This window comes from Mizuhopecten yessoensis, unplaced genomic scaffold (assembly GCF_002113885.1).
Source record: "Mizuhopecten yessoensis strain PY_sf001 unplaced genomic scaffold, ASM211388v2 scaffold11101, whole genome shotgun sequence".
NCBI classification, from domain to species: Eukaryota; Metazoa; Mollusca; class Bivalvia; order Pectinida; family Pectinidae; genus Mizuhopecten; species Mizuhopecten yessoensis.
This window is the reverse complement of record NW_018408880.1, coordinates 2,611,221-2,632,465: the sequence shown is the minus strand read 5'-3', so window position 1 is coordinate 2,632,465 and position 21,245 is coordinate 2,611,221. Positions and strand designations below refer to the sequence as shown.

The window sequence follows — 21,245 nt, the reverse complement described above, 5'->3', positions numbered from 1 at the left end:
TAACATTTGCAATATTTTCACATGATGTTGATAAATAATCAGAAAGTCTAAATATGTTCAATAGACATGCTTTTATGGAGGAAAGAAGACACGGACGCTGACCTCTGTACCTGCAGCCATCTGTTTCGTTCCGCCTAATATTCTTTAGAATTTTATAACACCCGTTGCCAATGGACAACAACATTCGGAATTCTTCTTATGAAACGTTGTGGGCATGCTAAACGTCCGAGGTATTCTTGGCCAGGGAAAACAGATCGCGACTTGTTTTTTGGAAATCATGTCCCGGATAACATCAACATTTGGAAAAGTAGATGGACTTAGGTCTTCAGAGAAACTGCAGGGAGGTAGGTTGATGCATTTGCATAATAAAAGACTAGTTATATTTCATCTGCATCTGTGTTCCCTTCGTATCCTACTCAAATGTTCACACGTTTATTCCCCCCGTCCCTGGCTGTACCTACAGTAGTCTAACTTGTTGTTGTAAACCTTTCCACCCCTTCAAGAGCGGGTCTATCTGAAGCTCCGCCTCTTTTGTGTCAAGTAATACCTCTATGTATGTCAAAAGTTTGTTAATACAAGTATCAGCCTACTATCACATAGCGGTGATTGATACACTGAAAGGCTTCACAAACGACAAGAATTGTGTGTTGGGTGGCTTTACTCATTGTGTGTATTGAACTTTTTTTTGAAGTATTTTAGACCATAACAAGACCATACTAGAGAACCTGTGTGACAGCCGTTGTGTATGAAGTCACTCTAAAAAGTCTTAAGGCAAATCAACTGAAATATTTGATAAGTTATTGAAAGTATGGCAGACAGTGGGAGGATTACCATGCCAATAGGCGTCCAACCACCAGACGTTCTTGAATGGTCAAGAACCCTTCGCTCACGAAGTCCATCACCAACAAGAATGAATGGCCTGAGGTCTCGGAGTCCATCTCCGACCAGACTCTCGAGTGCCAGAGGTGCGTAAAAAGCTGGATATATATATATGACCAATATTCACAACTTGTGTATAGATTTACGCATGTTACAATTTTTTTTTATTTCACATTTCACAACTTCATAGCGCTTTATATTCCATTCAGCAGATTTTGTAACAGGTTTTTTTAACAGAAACATGTAGAAGCATGTTTTTGCATCAGTAACTGTAAAATAATCACAGGAATGCATGACGTTTAATATTAATGTTTATATATAAAGCTTAACGAAATTCATTGAATATCTAGATGCAAAATTTATACATGTATGTAATTTTTTGGTCTTGGCATGTATATATACGCCAACAGCTTTAACAACATGAAGACTGACGGAAAGTTTAATCACATCTGTGTTTAGGAGATTATATATTGTGACCTCTCAAAAGGCATTTAAATGTCTGTGAAAAGTTACATGATAAGGTAGACTTTTAACCTTTACACCAACACGGGAGAGAGAAAGAAATTTAACTAATTGTTACTAAAACTCATTCAGTGGTGTTTCAGCATGACTTTAACACAGGGAAGTTCTTTTCCAATCACTATTAGTAAGGTGTCATGCAGTTGTCTTTTATAGTGAGATTCTCATTGTTAAGTAATATGTAAGTAATACATAGGAAGAAATACATTATGGTAAAGCCAGATCTGGATTAGCATGACTCATGAGTGACCTCCCTTATAAAAGTTATTTTCCTGGTCAATGAAGACTGTTTCTTTAAATATTTTTTTTAATATTCTTTTAAATTCTTTTACTAATTAATTGATTAGATTTATATTCATGCAATGCAGTTACGCAAACATGATAGTTTTTGTACTGGTATAAACATCAACGTTGATGTCACATTTCACCAATAAGAACATCAAACAAACTCATTATGGTATTCCTTTTTTGGGTATACCTAAAAATGTATAGTGTTAGCAGAATTAAAAATGATATAAAGTTCATGTATCATATAGATCCTTTTAGACTATTCCTTCTTTGCGTATTGCAGAGTTATCTTCTCTTGTGAGTAGGTATTGATTGTTACGTCATTGGTTTGTGAGAGTAACGTCATCAATTTTTGAGAAAACGACATAATTTTCTCACACAAACCAATGACGTAACAATCAATACCTGCTCACAAGAGAAGATAACTCTGCAATACGCAAAGACGGAATACCAGTGCTGATTTAAAATTAAGAATAAAAAAATTAGTAAATTTGGGTTAGTGCTGTTTGAATATATAACGGTAGAGAAAGTGGAAAACTGCCCCAAAAATCACACTTTTTTTGTTTCATCATCAATGGAATATTCCTTAATAAACTTTGGCTTTCTGTCTCAGTGGTTAATAGTTTAAGTTTAACAATTGAGTAAAGTTGTGCAAACAGGAATGATACACGTAGTAAATTTCCATCTACCCGTGTTGACTGACTTTATTTTTCATCAGTGGAGGCAAATTTTATAAAAGATAGTTCAGAAAGTTAGAAACAAAGGGACTGTAACCGTTCTAAGCATTTCTATATCTAATTAAAATTGGAGTTTTAAATCTGCTCCTCTACGATACCTTCCAATACATGTATTGCAGTGTATCATAGAAGAGTGGAATTACAAGTCAGCATTTCTGAAGCATTAATATATTTAGCGGATTCCATTCTGGTATGGCTTATTATAACCTCAGATTCAGGGAATGTGTAACCCCCTATAATAATCTTCCTTCTGTGAATTCTGTCCATTTTTATTTTGGCACATTAACTTAAATTTTATTCCATTTTGGTAAAATTTTGTTACCATGTACAAACAACAAACCCAATGCCAAGTTCAAACTTGATCCATACATAGGTTTTGATACTGTAATCACATTCAACAGGATTTTGATAAAACATTTTTGGAATATTCAAAGATAAAGGCTTACCGTAGTTCAAATTTTTGGCACATTCTGCCATTGTGTATATATCTAAGTTACACTCAGCAATTTCTTTGATTAAATATGTGATGATCATATAATTTTCACAAGAAATTCATTTTATTGCAATATATTTAATGGAATTCAGATCAATTTATCTTTATCAAATAAATTACCAATATGAGCAATTATGAATTAAAAATATAAAATTGGTAAGAGTTAATGACTTATATACATGTATTGATTAAAAATCTGGTATATATTAGTATATACTTTGGTCATGTAATCTGTTTTCCCCACCCAAATGCCTTTTAGAAATTATACGTTTATAAACTATAGATTTTTTACATCCACATCTGATACCAGAAGTTGTAGTGGATTGATGAACTACAAACACATAATTGTTAAGAATAACAAACAAAAAAGTGTTAAACATAATATACACTAAAAACAAATATTGTGTAAGGTAACTTTTAAAACTATAACTGCGGTATGTATGTTTTTTGGGTTCAACTTGGTATTTAAACAGATATATATATATTACTAGCTTACATTATATTGAGATGTGGTATAAAACCTGTCTAGCTTTGCACAAGCATATTTGGGTATAAAGGATGTGAATTCAGGCAAAAGAAATCATTCATAAATGTCTAAGAGATGAACCTAATATTTCAACAATAGAATCTAATCAGAATATATATGGATCTGTGACTGTAAATACAACTGTCGAAAACCCTGCGCGTGGCAGTACTAATTAAAGGAGCCAGTCGTTTTAGTTCTTTAGAATTCAAATAATGATACCGCACAACCGCTGTTTGTTCATGATATCTCTGTATGACAATATTTAATTACTTGTTGAACCCTGCAAAACTAAGATTATTCCTCCATAAATCAAGGTATTAAAGAGCTGAAAAATGTATTTGAAAACAGGCTGATCAATTTGATCATGTACTAGCTGTACCAGTAAATATCGTTGATTAGTTTCTGATGAAAAAAATCTTTAAGTTATTTTCTAAACAAAACAATAAACTAGACTCGGTACATTCCCGCTAGGTCAGGTTTCAAACCTTGAACTAGAGATGATCTCAAATTTCACCTACCACTACATGTCGAATTGGGTCTACTTTAAAATGCATGCTTTGCTTAGAAATCACATTCAGTGTGTATTTTTGTTAATTTTATGCAAATTTTTTGTTTTTATTTTATTTTGGGGAAAAAACACCAACAATAAATAAATAAATTAAGAACAAATAATTTTACCTGAAACGAAATAACGCACAATAAAATTTCGTCCTGAAAGGAGATTCCTGACTTAATCTTAAGAACTATCTGCTTTCGGGTACAAAGGCTTGGTCCTGTTTAGCAGGGGTCTATCAGTAAATCACAGATCTAGCTGAAAAAGATTGCGCTCGGATCAGCGATTTCATTCAACACCTTTTGGCTATTGTGATTGACAGTCTCAAGAATGTCCACTCTGAGACGGATGTGTAATTCTGTCAGTCTGCATTTGTATTTAAATTAGGTATTAGTGCTCATTAAATATTCATAAAAAATGGACAAGTCTAATGTATTAACAGGTAGATGTAGGACAGGATTAAATTGTAAATTTGGCAACTTTCCGGTTTACTCGTGTTAACCAGTGTAAATAGCCCTAAAGTGTTTAAGATTTGCCAACAAACAAAGAGCTAAACTTAGTCTGTGAAATACCAAAACATCGGTAAGTACTGATCAGTATGGAAATTTAGTTTTGTGCCGTCACTTTTAACCTTCGTGTGGTTCATCGATCTCAGTAGGGTACGGATTTCATAAAAAAATCTTTCTGTATGCCATGCATTATAAAGTCGGTTTGTTGGTCTTTAAATTGACATAGTTTAATACAGTGTATGCTAAGACTTGATCGAACATGATCAAAATTTAAACTGGTTGGGTTTGTCTCTGACATTTGTTCTCTATATTGAATGCTAAAGTAATTATTCAATTTTAGAGGAATCTGGATCAGCTGAAATTTCCCAAGAGTATTAAATTTTGAGTCTTTTTATTCTAACAAAACAGACCAATGTGACAGTTATGTTCAATTGAAGGGCAGGCTAGAATTTTTGAATACAAGGCACATATCTCCTTCCACTCAAGCTTTTTTTCTTTCTTGAAGTCTGAAGTTCTGTAATAACAAAGAAATAAACCAGTTGGATGATTATTTCTTTTACATTCTTACATATTTTTTCAAAAGTGTTTGTGATTTTTCATTTTTTTCATAAACAATAATGAATAGATCTGGTAAAATGTCTAGCATATCAGCAAATTAGCAGATTTTCTGTTGTATATTTCATTTTTACTCCTGGCCATTGAAAGACTCACTTTATAGCAATCACTCATGATATGCAATGAATATAAATTGATATAATTTCACAGGTCATATTCTGTGATTTGCCAATATATTCCCCATCTGTTAACTGGTATAAAATACAGTACATTGCTTGTTCCTGCATACCTGAATACTTAACTTTAGATATTCCTTAGCTTTGTACATGTCTAAACTAAAATATATAAGGGGAGATAATCCATTAACTTGCCGATATCATCATATAATTTTATATTTTACTGAGATATTGTACTGGTATTATGTTGGGCAGTATATGTATATATGTATGTTGAGTATTCATAATATATTTGAATGTATGTTTAACCTCGTGTACAATTGTTAACAAACTATTTCAGACGAAAACGAATCTGCTTCACACAAAGGTAACATTCCAGATATAAACATCCGCTGTTGATTGACAAGTAGACATGCTCTGTCCACAAGCTTTCACTTCAATCCATCTCAAATTTTTTTATTCCAAAATGATTTAAATTTCACAAAAACAAAATTTGAGAACAGACAGATTTTGCTGCACTATGGTAATGGTCTGTATATGGTCTTTATCACCCCTTTTCAAATGGGTTTGGGTAGATTTTTGTCTACTAGACAAAAAGAATCAAGATAAACTTAAATATTTTTTTTATTGGTGGAATATTGTTGGGCGGGAGGGGAGAGATTGCCTACTTGCATCTCAAACCTTTCTTTTCTTAGCAAAGAGCTTTGCTGTCGTTAATTTCCTGTAAATGAGCTGGACATATATTAGAAACTTATATGTACTTATATGTTTTAATCACAAAACCAATTGGATTAACATGTTAAAATGGATGTCCAGGTCTCCTCGTTTAGATAAGCAAACATTCCTATAAATCGTATATCCAGAGGGGAAAATGCAGCAGTATTAAATCTGATATCAGTTTGAAAAGCCAAATTTTTATCCAACAGATAGGTTTTCTTGCTTATGAAATTTCAGTCATTTTGGAAATTTAATTAAACATTAAGGCTACATCTGATATGCACAAACTGCACCTAGATATGCCAGAGACACCTTGAATTGTGACGTAACCCTTCTGCGATTACGATTTACGATTTCCCCTAACATTTCGTACAGTGGTACGGATCCTGATTATTGTATGTGTTGTGAACATTGTCTTTCAAAACACCAGTTTTTTCTAATTGTGATAATCCATTAGTGATATCTGCAGTCTCATTATGCAGAAGCTATCTTCTACTGAAATCAAAGTGTCTGGACTTGAGTTGATAATTCATATATCAGTAGATCCTGACGATGATGAATCAAATATTTATAGCTTGAGGAAAAAAAATGGCATTTCTTAAAAATTATGAAAGGGTTATGTCATTTGATTTAAATAAATACTAGTAGATCTAGATATATTGGCAGATTTCTAAAGCATGCTATTTAATTATGATGTTTGTGACCATAAATGATGTATTAAGAGTCCATATACTACAATATGTTTCTGTGATATTATTATTGTTACAATCTGTCTATCCTGTTCTCAACCTCCTGGCTAGATAAAACGTCAGTGTATTTCCTGTAGTATCTAGTCTAGTTTACATTACTCCATGTGTCTGATACATACCAGTACACCATACTCAATACTCCAGGGGTTACGCTCACTTACACTCTCTACACCCCCGGAATATGTCATAACAATATATACACCTGTGGAATATGTCATAACAATATCTACACCTGTGGAATATGTCATAACAATATCTACACCTGTGGAATATGTCATAACAATATCTACACTAGTGGAATATGTCATAACAATATCTACACCCCTGGAATATATCATAACAATATCTACACCCCTGGCATATGTCATAACAATATCTACACCTGTGGAATATGTCATAACAATATTTACACCACTGGAATATGTCATAACAATATCTACACCTGTGGAATATGTCATAACAATATCTACACCCCTGGAATATATCATAACAATATCTACACCCCTGGCATATGTCATAACAATATCTACACCTGTGTAATATGTCATAACAATATCTACACCTGTGGAATATGACATAACAATATCTACACCTCTGGAATATGTCATAACAATATCTATACCTGTGGAATATGCCATAACAATATCTACACCCCTGGAATATATCATAACAATATCTACACCCCTGGCATATGTCATAACAATATCTACACCTGTGGAATATGTCATAACAATATCTACACCTATGGAATATGTCATAACAATATTTACACCACTGGAATATGTCATAACAATATCTACACCCCTTGAATATGTCATAACAATATCTACACCCCTGGAATATGTCATAACAATATCTACACCTATGGAATATGTCATAACAATATTTACACCACTGGAATATGTCATAACAATATCTACACCCCTTGAATATGTCATAACAATATCTACACCTGTGGAATATGTCATAACAAAAACTACACCACTGGAATATGTCATAACAATATCTACACCCCTGGAATATGTCATGACAAAAACTACACCCTTAGAATTTGTCATGACAAAAACTACACCCCTGGAATATGTCACGACAAAAACTACACCCCTGGAATATGTCATGACAAAAACTACACCCCTGGAATATGTCATGACAAAAACTACACCCCTGATATATGTCATGACAAAAACTACACCCCTGATATATGTCATGACAAAAACTACACCCTTAGAATATGTCATGACAAAATCTACACCCCTGGAATATGTCATGACAAAATCGATGGCTCAGTGATCTCCAACTTGTGAAGAGACAAGAATATAAGTTTGATGTACATCAAAAGAATCTCGCAGTTGCGTAACAGTAAAATTGACATAACTTGAAGATGGGGTGTTGATCCTCTTTAATCTTCAAAAGAAAAGTATCAGCCTAGCAATTGGTCAAGTTTTTTTCCCTGTGAACAATCAACTAGTTTCTGTGTGCCTTCAATTTTGCTATGACGTGTTCCAGGGGTGCAGAGAGTGTAAGTGAGCGTAACCCCTGGAGTATTGAGCATGCAAGTACAACTACCTGGTAGCAATATAACAAGGACTGTACTTGATGAAACAGAAAGCATTTTATATGAATTGGAAAGATCAAAAGTTATCTAGTAATTAGGAATAATGTGCATACTCCTGTAAGTTTTGTGTTCTGTGTTGTTTGTTGTACAATTTTAAAAATTTGTTTGTTATTTTTGTTCTTGGTTGTGTATTTCACGTTTGTGATTTAGCAGCCAATTAGTTCCGATTGTCTTTGTTAATATTTTGTTTAAGCTGCCGTTTGTGAAGCCTTTGATGTAGACATGGTAAAAGTTAGCAAACCAACCTGACATTGTATAAACTTTCCTTTGTTTTACACATTTCCAATCTCTTCATTTAGAACTGAAATCCACGCACTATGTATAATGTTCAAATACTGTATTTCAGTGTCATTATCTTATACATTATATCATTTCAATGTTGTTTGGTAATACACTATATCACTTCTTCCCCGATTCCTCGATTAGACATGAACATTTCTTAACCAGCCTGTCCACACTGGTTTTCTCTGGCTGTTCTGGTCTCCAAACATACTAACATTCCTTATGCACTTCCATCTGAGCTCATAGAATCACTTATATAAGTTGATAATTCTATTTATGATAAATGGAATAACAATGTGGTACCACTTGTTACTAATGTGTTAATTAAGACAGGTACTATTACACCTGTGTATTGAGTGAGGTAATCAACAGGTAAATTAGAAAACCTGTGTATTGACACAGGTAAGCAACTGGTAATATAATACCTGTGTATTGAGATAGGTAATCAACAGGTAATATATCACCTGTGTATTGACACAGGTAATCAACTGGTAATATAACACCTGTGTATTGAGATAGGTATTCAACAGGTAATATAACACCTGTGTATTGAGATAGGTATTCAACAGGTTATATAACACCTGTGTATTGAGATAGGTAATCAGCAGGTAATATAACACCTGTGTATTGAGATAGGTAATCAACAGGTAATGTAACACCTGTGTATTGAGATAGGTAATCAACTGGTAATATAACACCTGTGTATTGAGATAGGTAATCAACAGGTAATATAACACCTGTGTATTGAGATAGGTAATCAACAGGTAATATTACACCTGTGTATTGAATACAAACCCAATGAAACTACTGCCAGGTTTTGACAGTCCTGTAAACTGAGTATGGGCCACTGACAGGTAATGTATTAGGGCTGTACGTGTATTAAAGCATGTGTAGTTTACAATACATTAGATATAGATGTGATTACAGTATCCTAGTTAGCAGTAATGCTAATTAACCTTCTCAATCTTTTACTTACTTTCATTTTAGCATGTTTATACTCTGTTCACAAATTTATCAGGGTTCAATGTTTGTGATTAATGTATTCAATGCAATAAATACTCTTCCGTGCCCTTCCCTATTATAACTTTACCTTGCCCAAAGGGACAAGTGAGCTTAATCTGAGGCACAGAGTGTATTGTCTGTCTATCGTCAACTATTCCCTAGAAGGAGCAACTGAAGGAGTTTTGAGGATATTTGGTCTATAGCATTGTTAGGTGAAGGGTACCCAATGTTGTATAAACCACATCCTCCTCAGTCAGTAGGATGGGGCCCAATATGGGAAATTAAGATAAATGCTAAAAATGCTACTCCTTAAGTACCAGTAGAGGTAATTTCACCAAATTTGGTATGGAACATCCTTGGGCCAACAATGGAACAATGGAAGATGCGGCCCTCAGCCTGCTCTACTTCTGTGTTGATGAAGGAAATTATACCAAATTTGATATAAGAGCATACCTGGGTCAAGGGGTTTCAATAATGTTTAATAAATGGAGGATATGGAAGAGATGGGTCAGGGCCCACTTAGGGAAATCAAGGTAAATCTTTCCAATCCTGATACAAAGTAGTTTGATTATATGCTGTAATCATTAAAGTCAATATTTTTGTTGATACTTCTGATGGCATCAATAAATCATTGATAGCAGCGAAACCAATTTTACACCCACAAACTGCAGGTACAGTATGGCTGATATCCTATTCTATTGGGTATACTGTATTCTGATCTCAAGCCCATAATTAGAAAATAAAAAATCTGGAAAAAATATGATCAGATGGATTTGAAAACAAATTTGGTCCTTGAATGCCAAAATGGCTTATCGGGTTGGCACTAAAAAAAGTGTGGTTTTGGCAACATGAAACCAGCAATTTCTTTTGGCCTCAGCATGAACACAGTCATGGTACCATGCTTAGCTCAGGGATCCGACTCCACCCCTGGGTACTTAATACCAAGGTCATAACTTGGAACTGACAGAGAGCATTACCTTCAATCCCTATTCACATATACATATCTCATCAAAATTTGGAATGAAGCTATACAGGCCATTAGAGCCTTTTGTTTCACATTGTTAGTCCAGGCTAATGTAGTTTGGAAGAATTTTGTTTGTAATGCAAGATTTTGACGTCATGAAGACAAATTTATCACCTGTCTTTACTCTTTATATTGAAAAATCAAAGTGACAAACTACCATGAAATAATTATACATTGTATTTCATAATTTAAGTTCAGACAAAAAACTTTAATTTTATAAAATTGCATATCGTCATTTTTTTTATTATTCATTTACACAAATTTTTCACTTATTGTGATTCTGTTGTGCTAGGAGTCTATATGACGGACGTCCCAACCAGTGCAGGTCTACCAAAATATTCTGTCAACAAGATGAAGAAGTCAAAATCTGGCTCCAGTGCTGGACTGCGGAAATCTACGGGAAGTCTAGCTGCGACATTTAACGGGACAAGTAGCAGTGGGTAGGTTGTGTGAATCAAGAATGGGTTTTACTGCATTCTGAATCTTTTTGTGTTCTGTGTAATATTTTCCCATATTTTTGTGAAGATAAATATAGAACTTGAATTGAGTGAATGTGGCAAAGTGGAGCCTCGATGGGCCGGCGACCTTTATTTCTAATTTCAGCAAAAGTGTCTTGATTGTCAGATTGCTGGATTATTGGGACAGATGTAAGGCTAATCTGTTCTCTTAAATATTTGCTGTATGATGGCACAACTTGTCCCCTACATCACGAAGTTAAAGAAGCCATGTATTAGAAGATTTTAATCGGATTGGGAAACTTTTCCTCTAAATTACTCTTCTCATTGTTGGGAGATGGCTTTCTGTATAATTTTATATTATGTACAGCATATTTGTAAATAAAATATTGTTCAAACTGAATTACTGGCTGCACCATGGGACCACAGGTTTAATGGCATTCAAATTAAGGAGGTATGATGATATATTGTCAATTTGATAAAACATTGTTAATCTCTCCGGGTTTTTTTCCCTTTCATGACTTCATCTTCTCAGAAGTAAGGTGTTACGTATTAAATACTAAAGATTGGCTTCTATATGAGCTTGGTGTTTTGAGTAATTAATTATAAGTGAGCATTTTGTTTGCACAGGAAGCTGAATAAGTCGGGGTCTGGGACCCATGACTTAGGAAACATCGAGGCAGAGTACATAAAAAATCTACAACAGCAAATCTACTTCCTGGAGCTGGAGTCCAACTATCTATATCCTTTTTTGTGCTTGCAATTCCTACACTGTGGTCAGTATAGAAAGTAGGACCTGAAAGTCCAATTCAATAGATTTCAAGCAAGAAAAGTGCTACAATAAAAAGACTGTTTAAATAAGATTTAAAACTATAAATAAAGATAACCTTTAAATTATTTAGACTTACAGTATTTTTTCTATTTTTTTTCAATTTTTACAATCAATAACAACATAAAACCCATAATTTTAGGTATTTGATTCATCAATAAAAGTTTGAAAAAAAAATTGCACGAAAAAATTTCAAAACCTGTGATGGCTATACATCCTCAATATTCACTTTGGCTCTTTGCACCCCTGGAATATGTCATAGCAAATTTGAAGGCTCAGTGTATGACCCTTTGTGGATGAGACAAGAGGACTGGTTTGATCCTTTAATGTACATCAAAAGAATCTCATGGTCTGTAATGGTAAAATTGAGTGGCTTTGAAGTCGTTGTCTCCCCTCTGTAATATTCAAAGGACAAGTATCAGCCTAGCGATTGGTCAGGATTTTTTAACATGAAACCAATCAAATATCTAGCCGTGTGCCTTCAATGTTGCTATGACATATTCCAGAGGTGCAGAGAGTGAAACTGAGCGTAACCCCTGGAGTATTGAGGATGATGGCTATATTGCATTGCTGTAGTTCTCCTAGAATATGTTAATTGTTTTGAGAGACCGCCCTTACTGACAATAAGTGTTCTTCCTAGACCCAACACTGGTGCTTTCCATTTATACTACTTATAATGTAGTCCTTGATATATAAATAAAGACCTTTGAAAGCAATGATCTCTCAGTAAAGTTTCGGCTACATAAAAACACAGTATGTTTAACTTATGATTAGTTTGACCTTGACCTCTGCGTACTCGGGAGCAGGCACGCAAGGCGACCGAGATGCACCCACACATGACTGCTGAGGCAGAAAGAATGCTCGTCAAATTAAGAGTAAGAAATAAAATTGTTTGATATTCTCATCAGCTGCATAATATGTTACACTGTTCTTCTTATTGTTTTTGGCCCATTTAAAAATAATTGCTGTCATAACGACAGGAACTTCTTCAATGTTTTGTTCTTCAACCTTCAAAGTAAATTTCCTTATTACTAAATATAAATAAGTATTCACTTCATTTACCGAAAGTGAATTTAGGACAAGGGTTGTAAATATAAATATCTGCCACACTGATACCTGAGGCACGATAAATACTTGATGGTACATCCATATATTTCACCGTGATTTGGAATGTTAAAAAAATCATTTTAGTACTATTATAGAGGTCCCATTATTTGTTTTATATTTTTTTTTTCACATTTCTGAATTTAAATCAAATATCTGTGTTTGTTTAAGATATTGAACTTCTATACAAAAACAAAGTGATGATTTTGTACTCCTTTTTAAAAAATCAACCCTGAAAAATATGTTAAGTCCCTTACAGTACTTAATGTACATTCATACTGGTGATAAATATTGATGTGTGTGATGGTTTTGTAGGCAATGCAGTCAGAGATGGACAATGCTCAGTTAGAGTGTAAGAGTAAAGACTCGTCCATCGCTCAGTCCATCTGTGAGAGGGAGAGACTGGCAGAACGAATTAGGGACGAAGAAGGTATCAAATGAATTTTTGTGCAGTAATGTTTATCATATCAAAAATTAAATATAAAAGAATTTGAATTTGGCACTAGGCAACTCTAGCTTAAGAAGCCTTCCTCTTAGTTGTAGTCAGAAGAACCTTCCCCTAAGTGCAAGGATTGATTGATGAAAAAAATGTTAACAAAAGAGCACCAGTTGTTGAATGACTAAAGGGAGATAACTGGAATTAATTCACTGTAAACATTATTATTTTTAGTGCATTATAACATTTTAACAGATAAGCACATTCATAAATTAGCACACCTTCAATAGAAAATTTGTAAAAACTGAAACAGAAATTATAAAGTGTATACTGGGAAGGAGAACCGATATTCTTTTGATTAGTGTGCAGGGTTGTTTATAAGTAGTGGGTGTATAGCTTCATCTTCTATGGAAGGGAGCAAACTCCATATCTAATGTGGAACTCTCTGTTTTCCCCGTTATAACTGATGTAGTGATGGCCTTTAAATTAATTTTAATGTTCATATTTTACAGTGAATCACCAGCGCAACAAACGACAACTAATGGATGAGATAATTGCTTTGAAGAAGACGCGGGATGCATTAGAGCATGACATGTCTAATAAGGACGCCCAAGTCAGCGAGGCTCGACGAGAACTTGACATGAGTGCTACAGCCATAAGAAATGCAGAGCTAAAAATCTCCACACTGAAGACCCAGGTATATAATAATTGCTATTAATCTGCGATTGATAGGTTTAATTTTCCTTCAGTTAGATTTCCTAACCTCCACTTTTAGGATATGTTCAGGTAAGTCCATAGAAAAGGTTACTGATTTAGTAATTGTACACATATCTTTTATAGGTGATAGCCAAGTCAGATAGCCTGTATAGCTAGCAATGCAACAATTTTGAAAAAGAACAAAATTTCAAAGATTAACATGACTATATAACCGTCCATGCTGGTCCTGATTAGGTTTGGTTGTCCACTCAATATCAGTATGGTAGAGAAGTTGTTTATTAGCTCACCATCATCTGATGGTGGGCTATTCAAATCTCCCTGCGTCCGTGGTCCGTCCTTGAACAATTCTTGTTATCGCTATCGCCATTTCTCCGGTAGTACCAGAGGGATCTTTCTCAAATTTGTAGGTTCCCCTTGGTCCCTAGTTGGGCATATATACTTTTGAGACTGATCAGTTAAACAAAATGGCAAACAGGCAGCCATCTTGGATTTTGACAGTGAAGGTTTGTTATGGCTATTTCTCAGGAAGTACTGAAGCGATCTTCTCAAATTCGATATGTAGGTTCCCCTTGGTCTGTAGTTGTGCATGTTTAATTTTGAGTATGATCAGATAAGCAAAATGGCCGACAGGCAGCCATCTTGGATTTTTACAGTGAAAGTTTGTTATCGCTATTTCTTAGGAAGCACTGGAGGGATCTTTCTTAAATTTTGTATGTATGTTCCCCTGCGTCCTTCGTTGTGCATGTTTACTTCTGAGAATGATAAGATTTACAAAATGGCTGACAGACAGCCATCTTGAATTTTGACAGTGAAGGTTTGTAATAGCTATTTCTCAATAAGGACTGGAGAGATCTTTCCCAAATTTGACATGTAGGTTCCCCTTGGTATGTAGTTGTGCATGTTTTCTTATGAGACTGATCGGATAAACAAATCTTTGATTTTGACAGTTAAGGTTTGTTAGTGCTATTTCTCAGAAAGTACTGGAGGGTTCTTACTCAAATTTTATATGCAGGTTCCCCACGGTCCTTTATTGTTCATGCTTACTTTTGAAACTCTTCAGATAAACAAAATTGCCGACCAGCAACCATCTTCGATTTTTGACATTTAGTGCTATTTCTTAGGAATAACTAGGGATCTTTCTCAAATTTGATATGTAGGTTCCCCTTGATCCCTCGTTGTGCATGTTATATTTTGAGACTGATCAGAAAAACAAAATGGCCGAAGACAGAACTAAACAGATCTTTCTCATACTGCAATGATCCATGCTATTTCTTTCACATTAGTACTGTACTAGTAAATATGTGAAACGACAAACTCACTTTGACGGTTGTCTTTTATACACAGCAGTATGAAGTTTAGATCAAAAGTTTCCTTAAGGTGAATTTACTGTTAACATGACTTGATCAAACAGATAAGAGAAAAGAAGAGAAATTATCAAACTGACAAAGAACTAATCAAGATGGTACAATGGTGGGCGCCAAGATCACTCTGGGATCTCTTGTTTTTGTATCAAGTTCCTGCTGCCTTCCTCCTACATTCATAATTGGTATTTGCTACTCTCAAGAGAGACTCAAGTTTAGGGGTGTGCAATATCATCCTAATATCGGTTATATCGGAAATAGTTTTTTGACGATGACAATACAGACATATCGCAATGTTTCTATCAAACATCGATATGTAACGATGTTAAGAGAAAAACAGTAAAACATTAAAAAGCATGTTGAATACCGGTAATCCAGTACATTTCCTTTCTTTTTGTAATTTTGTGGTTTTATATTTTATTCTGTGATGAATGTAAGGAATACACATTTTAAATGTTTTTTATTGTGATGTTGTTAAATAATAAACAAATAATTATTCCAAGGCATTTTGTTTTTAAACTTTTATTGAACTTATTATGAAATATTTCGAAAGTTTGCAATATATTGCAACATATATTGCAATGATTTTCAGAAATATCGCAATATCAAAATCTTTGCAATACAGTAATTTTTCTGATGTGTCAGTTGGACCAAAGAACAGAGCAGCACAAAATGACTCAGATTGCCTTGGACGAGAAGCGCTCGGAATGTCTAAGTACCGAGACTCAGCTACGGGAGATCGAGGAGAAATACTACAATAACACCGTACAGATACAGGACAAGCTTTCTAATGACCTTAGGGTGAGTTCAAAGGTCAATAAAAGTAAGATAAGTTCAAAGGGTATGGAAGCTTGAGTTGAGTTCAAAAGTCAAGGAAACAGCATAATATCAAAGGTAAAAGAAGTTTAAGATGAGTTCATAGTGCAGGGAAAGTAAGGACAGGCCAAGGAGCACCCAGGATGAGTTGAAAGGTCAAGCAAACTTTGGGTTGTAGATATATTTTTCTTGGAAAAAATCAATGCTGTTTGACATAAGTTGAAAATGTCTCTTTTTGTTGTATTTGAGGGATGGTAGAATTTCTCTGGTCTAGTTTTACTGTGATCTGAGCAAGAGGATAATTTCTGTGTCTTGTTGTACTGTGTTATGAGCAAGGATAGAATATTTCTACGACGGTCATACTTTGCTTTATTGTGAGTGAGAGAAGAGCTTCTGTCCCTTGTAATTTATTGTGTGCAAAGGTATAATTTCAGTACAATCATATACATAAAGGAAAGAATGAATTTGTCATCCATAGATAATAAAAAAATATTCAAGTTAAATATTTGCCCTTTACCGATAAAATTCATATTCGACCAGTGTTAATTTAGCCCTTTAGATCTTATTAGTACTATTTATGGTATGCTATGCCCTAAAATTTGCAGTCACGATAGATTTGCCTTCATTATGGAAAGTGATAAAGGTGAAAGGTAAATGGAATTAAAAATATTCCTGTTATATGTATTCCGTCTTAACGTATTGCAGAGTTATCTTCTCTTGTGAGCAGGTATTGAATGTTATGTCATTTGTTTGTGAGAGTAACGTCATCAGTTTTTGAGAAAACAACATAATTTTCTCACACAAACCAATGACGTAACAATCAATACCTGCTCACAAGAGAAGATAACTCTGCAATACGCAAAGACGGAATACAGTAATGTTATGATCAAGTGCCTTCAAAAGAAAAAGAAAAAATTAGTGAAAGATATAGTTAACACTTTAGGTGTGTACTTTGATATCTCAAAGAGCTGTTTATATTGGAAGTCACAACCTTTGATAATGGAAAGATGTGTCTCAGTTACAACACCATTCACCTGGTACACATGCTCTGAGGATGTTAAAGACGTAAATAGAAGTCATGGTTACCAGGGGCCGCAGTGGCCAAGTGGTTAAGGCGTCTGACATTCTGCTACCACTAGCCCTTCACCACAGGGTCACGGGTTCGAGACCTACGTGGGGCCGTCCATAGGTCGGTGGTTTTTGCCCGGGAACACCGGCTCTCCTCCACCACCAAAACCTGGCACGTCCTTAAATGACCATTGCTGTTAATAGGACGTAAAACACAAACAAACAAACAAATAGAGTAAACGATTTAGTTGAACGAGTCCTTTAAGTTGACATATTTAAAGGGACAATTTAGTGAAGGAAGTTTTTTTTATAACCTTGCCACGAAATGCTTCATGATTATATAGTTTGATACTCCTTATGAACAATTCATGTCGATAAATTGGCAAGAGGCAATGTTTTCTTGCTGTTTTTAATCAGTAATGGAGAAATCCTTAACTATACAGCCGTGCGTTTTAGCGGCAGCTGTCATAGCTAACAAAAGATGACTTTCCAGCCGAGGACAGAAGGTAACTTCTCACTTTATTCCTCTAGCCTCTCTGGAATACAAGTACAGGTACATGTAGGCATTTATTCTGAATCAAAATCATCTTCTAACAGCATCTCAAATATCCTTATAAATGAGTGATCTATTTTACGTTTAAACCTATTGATATCATACCTTCTGCTGTTTGAAATCTCCCAGCGGCACCCTCTCGGTGTGTGCATGCTCTTATTGAACCTGTTCGTTTTAATATCTGATTAGAGGTACAGTGTATAAATTTGGTACTTGCGATATACTGTGTAAATTTAAGAATGTGTTATGTGTGAAATCAGACTCATAACTGACACTGTTGTCGGTCGACAGCGTAGTGCTGTACATGTTTACTTCTCACTGAAAGGCCCAGCTATTGCACTATTTTTGTCACTGGCTCTCCCAAAAGATGAATCTGACCACACTGGACGTTGGCTTCAGGCCACACCATTATCAACTACGCTAACTTTCGTCAGGACTTATATATTTTCAGTATTGACTATCGACTCTATTTTCAAGTTGTCATTTGACTAATAAGCCCCATTAACCAATCATGGTATGCAAGGAAAAGGCATGTTTTGTTGATTTCTAACCTTGTTAATTCAGATATTTTCTCTAGAAGTCTGCCTGTTAACAAGACCGACTGTAAATATATGAGACTAAAGTATGATCATCCCTTTCTCTTTTTTAAATTTTAGGAAGAAATCAGGTTATTGAGACAGAAGCTAAAAGAGACTGAGATGAACGCAGACCATGACCGCTATCTGAAGAGCAAGATGTCCGAGGACAGTACCAACTTAGCCCGAGAAAATGCCCTCCTTGAGCAAAAGCTTCAGGAGCTAGAGAGCCGGTTTATCAGGGTATGTCAAAAAACACTGTGAACACAGTAGAAAAGAAAGAAAAGTCAGGGAAAATGTATCAGAGATAACCAGGTTTTTGTAAGGATATTATGTCAGTGAGCATTGTCTTGGAATTAGTTGAGGCAGTATTGTTTCAACTACTTTACTGTCCATTAAAAAATCATAAAATGTTCTCCAAAAATATTCTTTATTACTAACAGGAGAAAGAGATTCGAGAAAGTCAAGAGACCCGCCATGGTAGCCATGTTTCAGAGCTTGTTCAGCTCCGCGACAAAGAGAAGGAGGCCCGCTTTGAGCTACAACATACTCAGGATCTGCTGCGCAAGGAACAGGAAAGGAACAGGTTATACTCTGAAAAGGTGCGGCAAAGATACATAACACTATATCCGTCTTTATTTGGTATATCAATTATTGAAACTTTCAATTTTTCTGTACATTCTTGGAAAACTCAAGAAACTTGAACTTGAGTTTTTTTTTAACAACCTAAAAAACTTGTCCTTACCTCGTTTTCTCCTTGTACATTTTCCTTGAAGTATTCCACGTCAAATTTATTCAGTATATATTTTTAGTACCAAACAAGTTCTAGGATTATTTACTCATTCACCCCTACAATTTCAAACTGGACTAACCCAGTCATAGCTTTGGTAAGGTTCAATTGTTACTTTAGGGTTGAATGGGTTAATGAATTAACTCATGACTTATATTTAGGAGAGCTCCCTAACCCTACACCCTGCTAGTAGAGTCCGTTCTGCCCTTGACTCTGACATTGACCTTGGGAAACTATAAATGACTCCGGATTACTATTCTTCAAATCTGGCAGAGTAAACTTTACTCCAAAATACTAAACTTAAATCATGGATATTATGCCTGAGTCCAAGATACTATGCTCGACTCTTGGATACTAAAATTAAATCCAGAATTCTTCACTTGATTAAAGGATACTAAACTTGACTCGTAAGTATCTTTGTATGATTTCAGAATATTATACTTGGCTAAAGGATATTTAAGTTAACTTGGAAATACTATTTATCACATAATGTACTGTGTTATCCAGTGAATATACCCATGTCATATTTTTTTGCGTATTAACCCATGTAATATGACCTACCAGCCCTGTGATTGGTTGTAAGCTTCAATTGTGACATCATTCCTAGGACCAGTACATGTACATGAATCTCATATGAAATGGAAACTCATGTAAGATCCTATATATTTGACTATAAACTGTTATTTGATAGAATGACTATTACAATTTTTGTTGCAAAAACATTATTTACCGGTATACACACATGTATCTTGTTCTGTAGCCTTTTGCACATTGGGTAAATCATTTAGTAATGAAATGCAGTCGTATGTAATGTCACATGGACATGCATACCCATAGGGCCAGAGGATCCCCGTATCTAAAAGTTCAGGACTTTGTACAGTTTTATAACAGGGTCAATAAAGTGCTGATCACTGGACGAAAATGAGACTCAACACCCGAAATTGACCATTTAAGGACATTCATATAACAAAAATATCACCAAACATCACCAAATAAGGGCATGCATTTATAGTGGATAATTTACATTACAGTTAAGTTAAGTTTATTACCAGTACAGGATCATTTAAGATACTCTACACTACACACTCAAATATACAATAATATCAATACATTAAATAAATCAATTGTGACGACAGTTCCAATTTCTGTAGAATTTTGGACTTATAATTATATAAAAGTTCTTGATTTTCCCAATGCTTATTTAATCTGTTTTTGAAAGAACTTACTGTTTGTGCCGAATTTACTTGTTCTAGGAGATTGTTCCATATTTTGTCTACGCGCAGACAAAAAAGGTTTTCCCTGATATCTATTTTACAATGCTGTGGAAATAGCTTTTCGGAATGTCCTTTTGTCCCCTGTCTTTGGACCTTGTCCCCTGTCTTGGACCTTGTCCCCTGTCTTTGGACCTTGTCCCCTGTCTTTGAACCTTGTCCCCTGTCTTTGGACCTTGTCCCCTGTCTTGGGCCTTGTCCCCTGTCTTTGGACCTTGTCCCCTGTCTTTTGACCTTGTCGTTCCAGCGTTTAAGAAAATCTGCTGCCTTGCTATCACAGATATTGCTCATTTTAAATACTTCGATCATATCTCCCCTGATCCTTCTGAAGGCCAGTGTTGGTAATTTAAGCCTCTTAAGCCTATCTGATTAGGACATTTCCTTACATCCAGGTAACTTCTTAGTTGCCCTCCGTTGTACAGCCTCAATCATATCAATATAATATGATATGATACAGTACATCACATGTACGCTACAAGTTACACATACAACATGATTGGGCTAGCAGATATACATATACACAGTTACATCAGCAGACATTAGCATCACATAAACAAGTTACACATACAACATGATTGGGCTAGCAGATATACATATACACAGTTACATCAGCAGACATTAGCATCACATAAACAAGTTACACATA

The 21,245-nt window shown here is 34.9% G+C and overlaps 1 protein-coding gene across 8 annotated transcripts in view; it reads left to right on the top strand.

The window, feature by feature from the left end:
• The first annotated feature begins 237 nt into the window (after window positions 1-237).
• Window positions 238-21,245, top strand: part of LOC110465763 (ELKS/Rab6-interacting/CAST family member 1-like) — a 29,234-nt gene continuing 8,226 nt past the window's right edge. For 3 of the 8 annotated variants that reach the window (XR_002464650.1, XR_002464649.1, XM_021521831.1), the window contains exons 1-11: window positions 254-344; window positions 692-965; window positions 5,576-5,602; window positions 10,917-11,064; window positions 11,710-11,820; window positions 12,705-12,783; window positions 13,328-13,442; window positions 13,961-14,145; window positions 16,172-16,327; window positions 18,620-18,781; window positions 18,982-19,140. Coding sequence is in view for 6 of the 8 variants with exons in the window: in XM_021521831.1 (XP_021377506.1) it covers window positions 809-965; window positions 5,576-5,602; window positions 10,917-11,064; window positions 11,710-11,820; window positions 12,705-12,783; window positions 13,328-13,442; window positions 13,961-14,145; window positions 16,172-16,327; window positions 18,620-18,781; window positions 18,982-19,140 (1,299 nt within the window). In the remaining 2 variants the exon portion in view is untranslated. Of the gene's footprint in view, window positions 345-691; window positions 966-4,480; window positions 4,578-5,575; window positions 5,603-10,916; window positions 11,065-11,709; window positions 11,821-12,704; window positions 12,784-13,327; window positions 13,443-13,960; window positions 14,146-16,171; window positions 16,328-18,619; window positions 18,782-18,981; window positions 19,141-21,245 lie in introns of those variants that run through there. The other 5 variants (XM_021521833.1, XM_021521832.1, XM_021521835.1 and 2 more) reach the window with 5 other exon arrangements.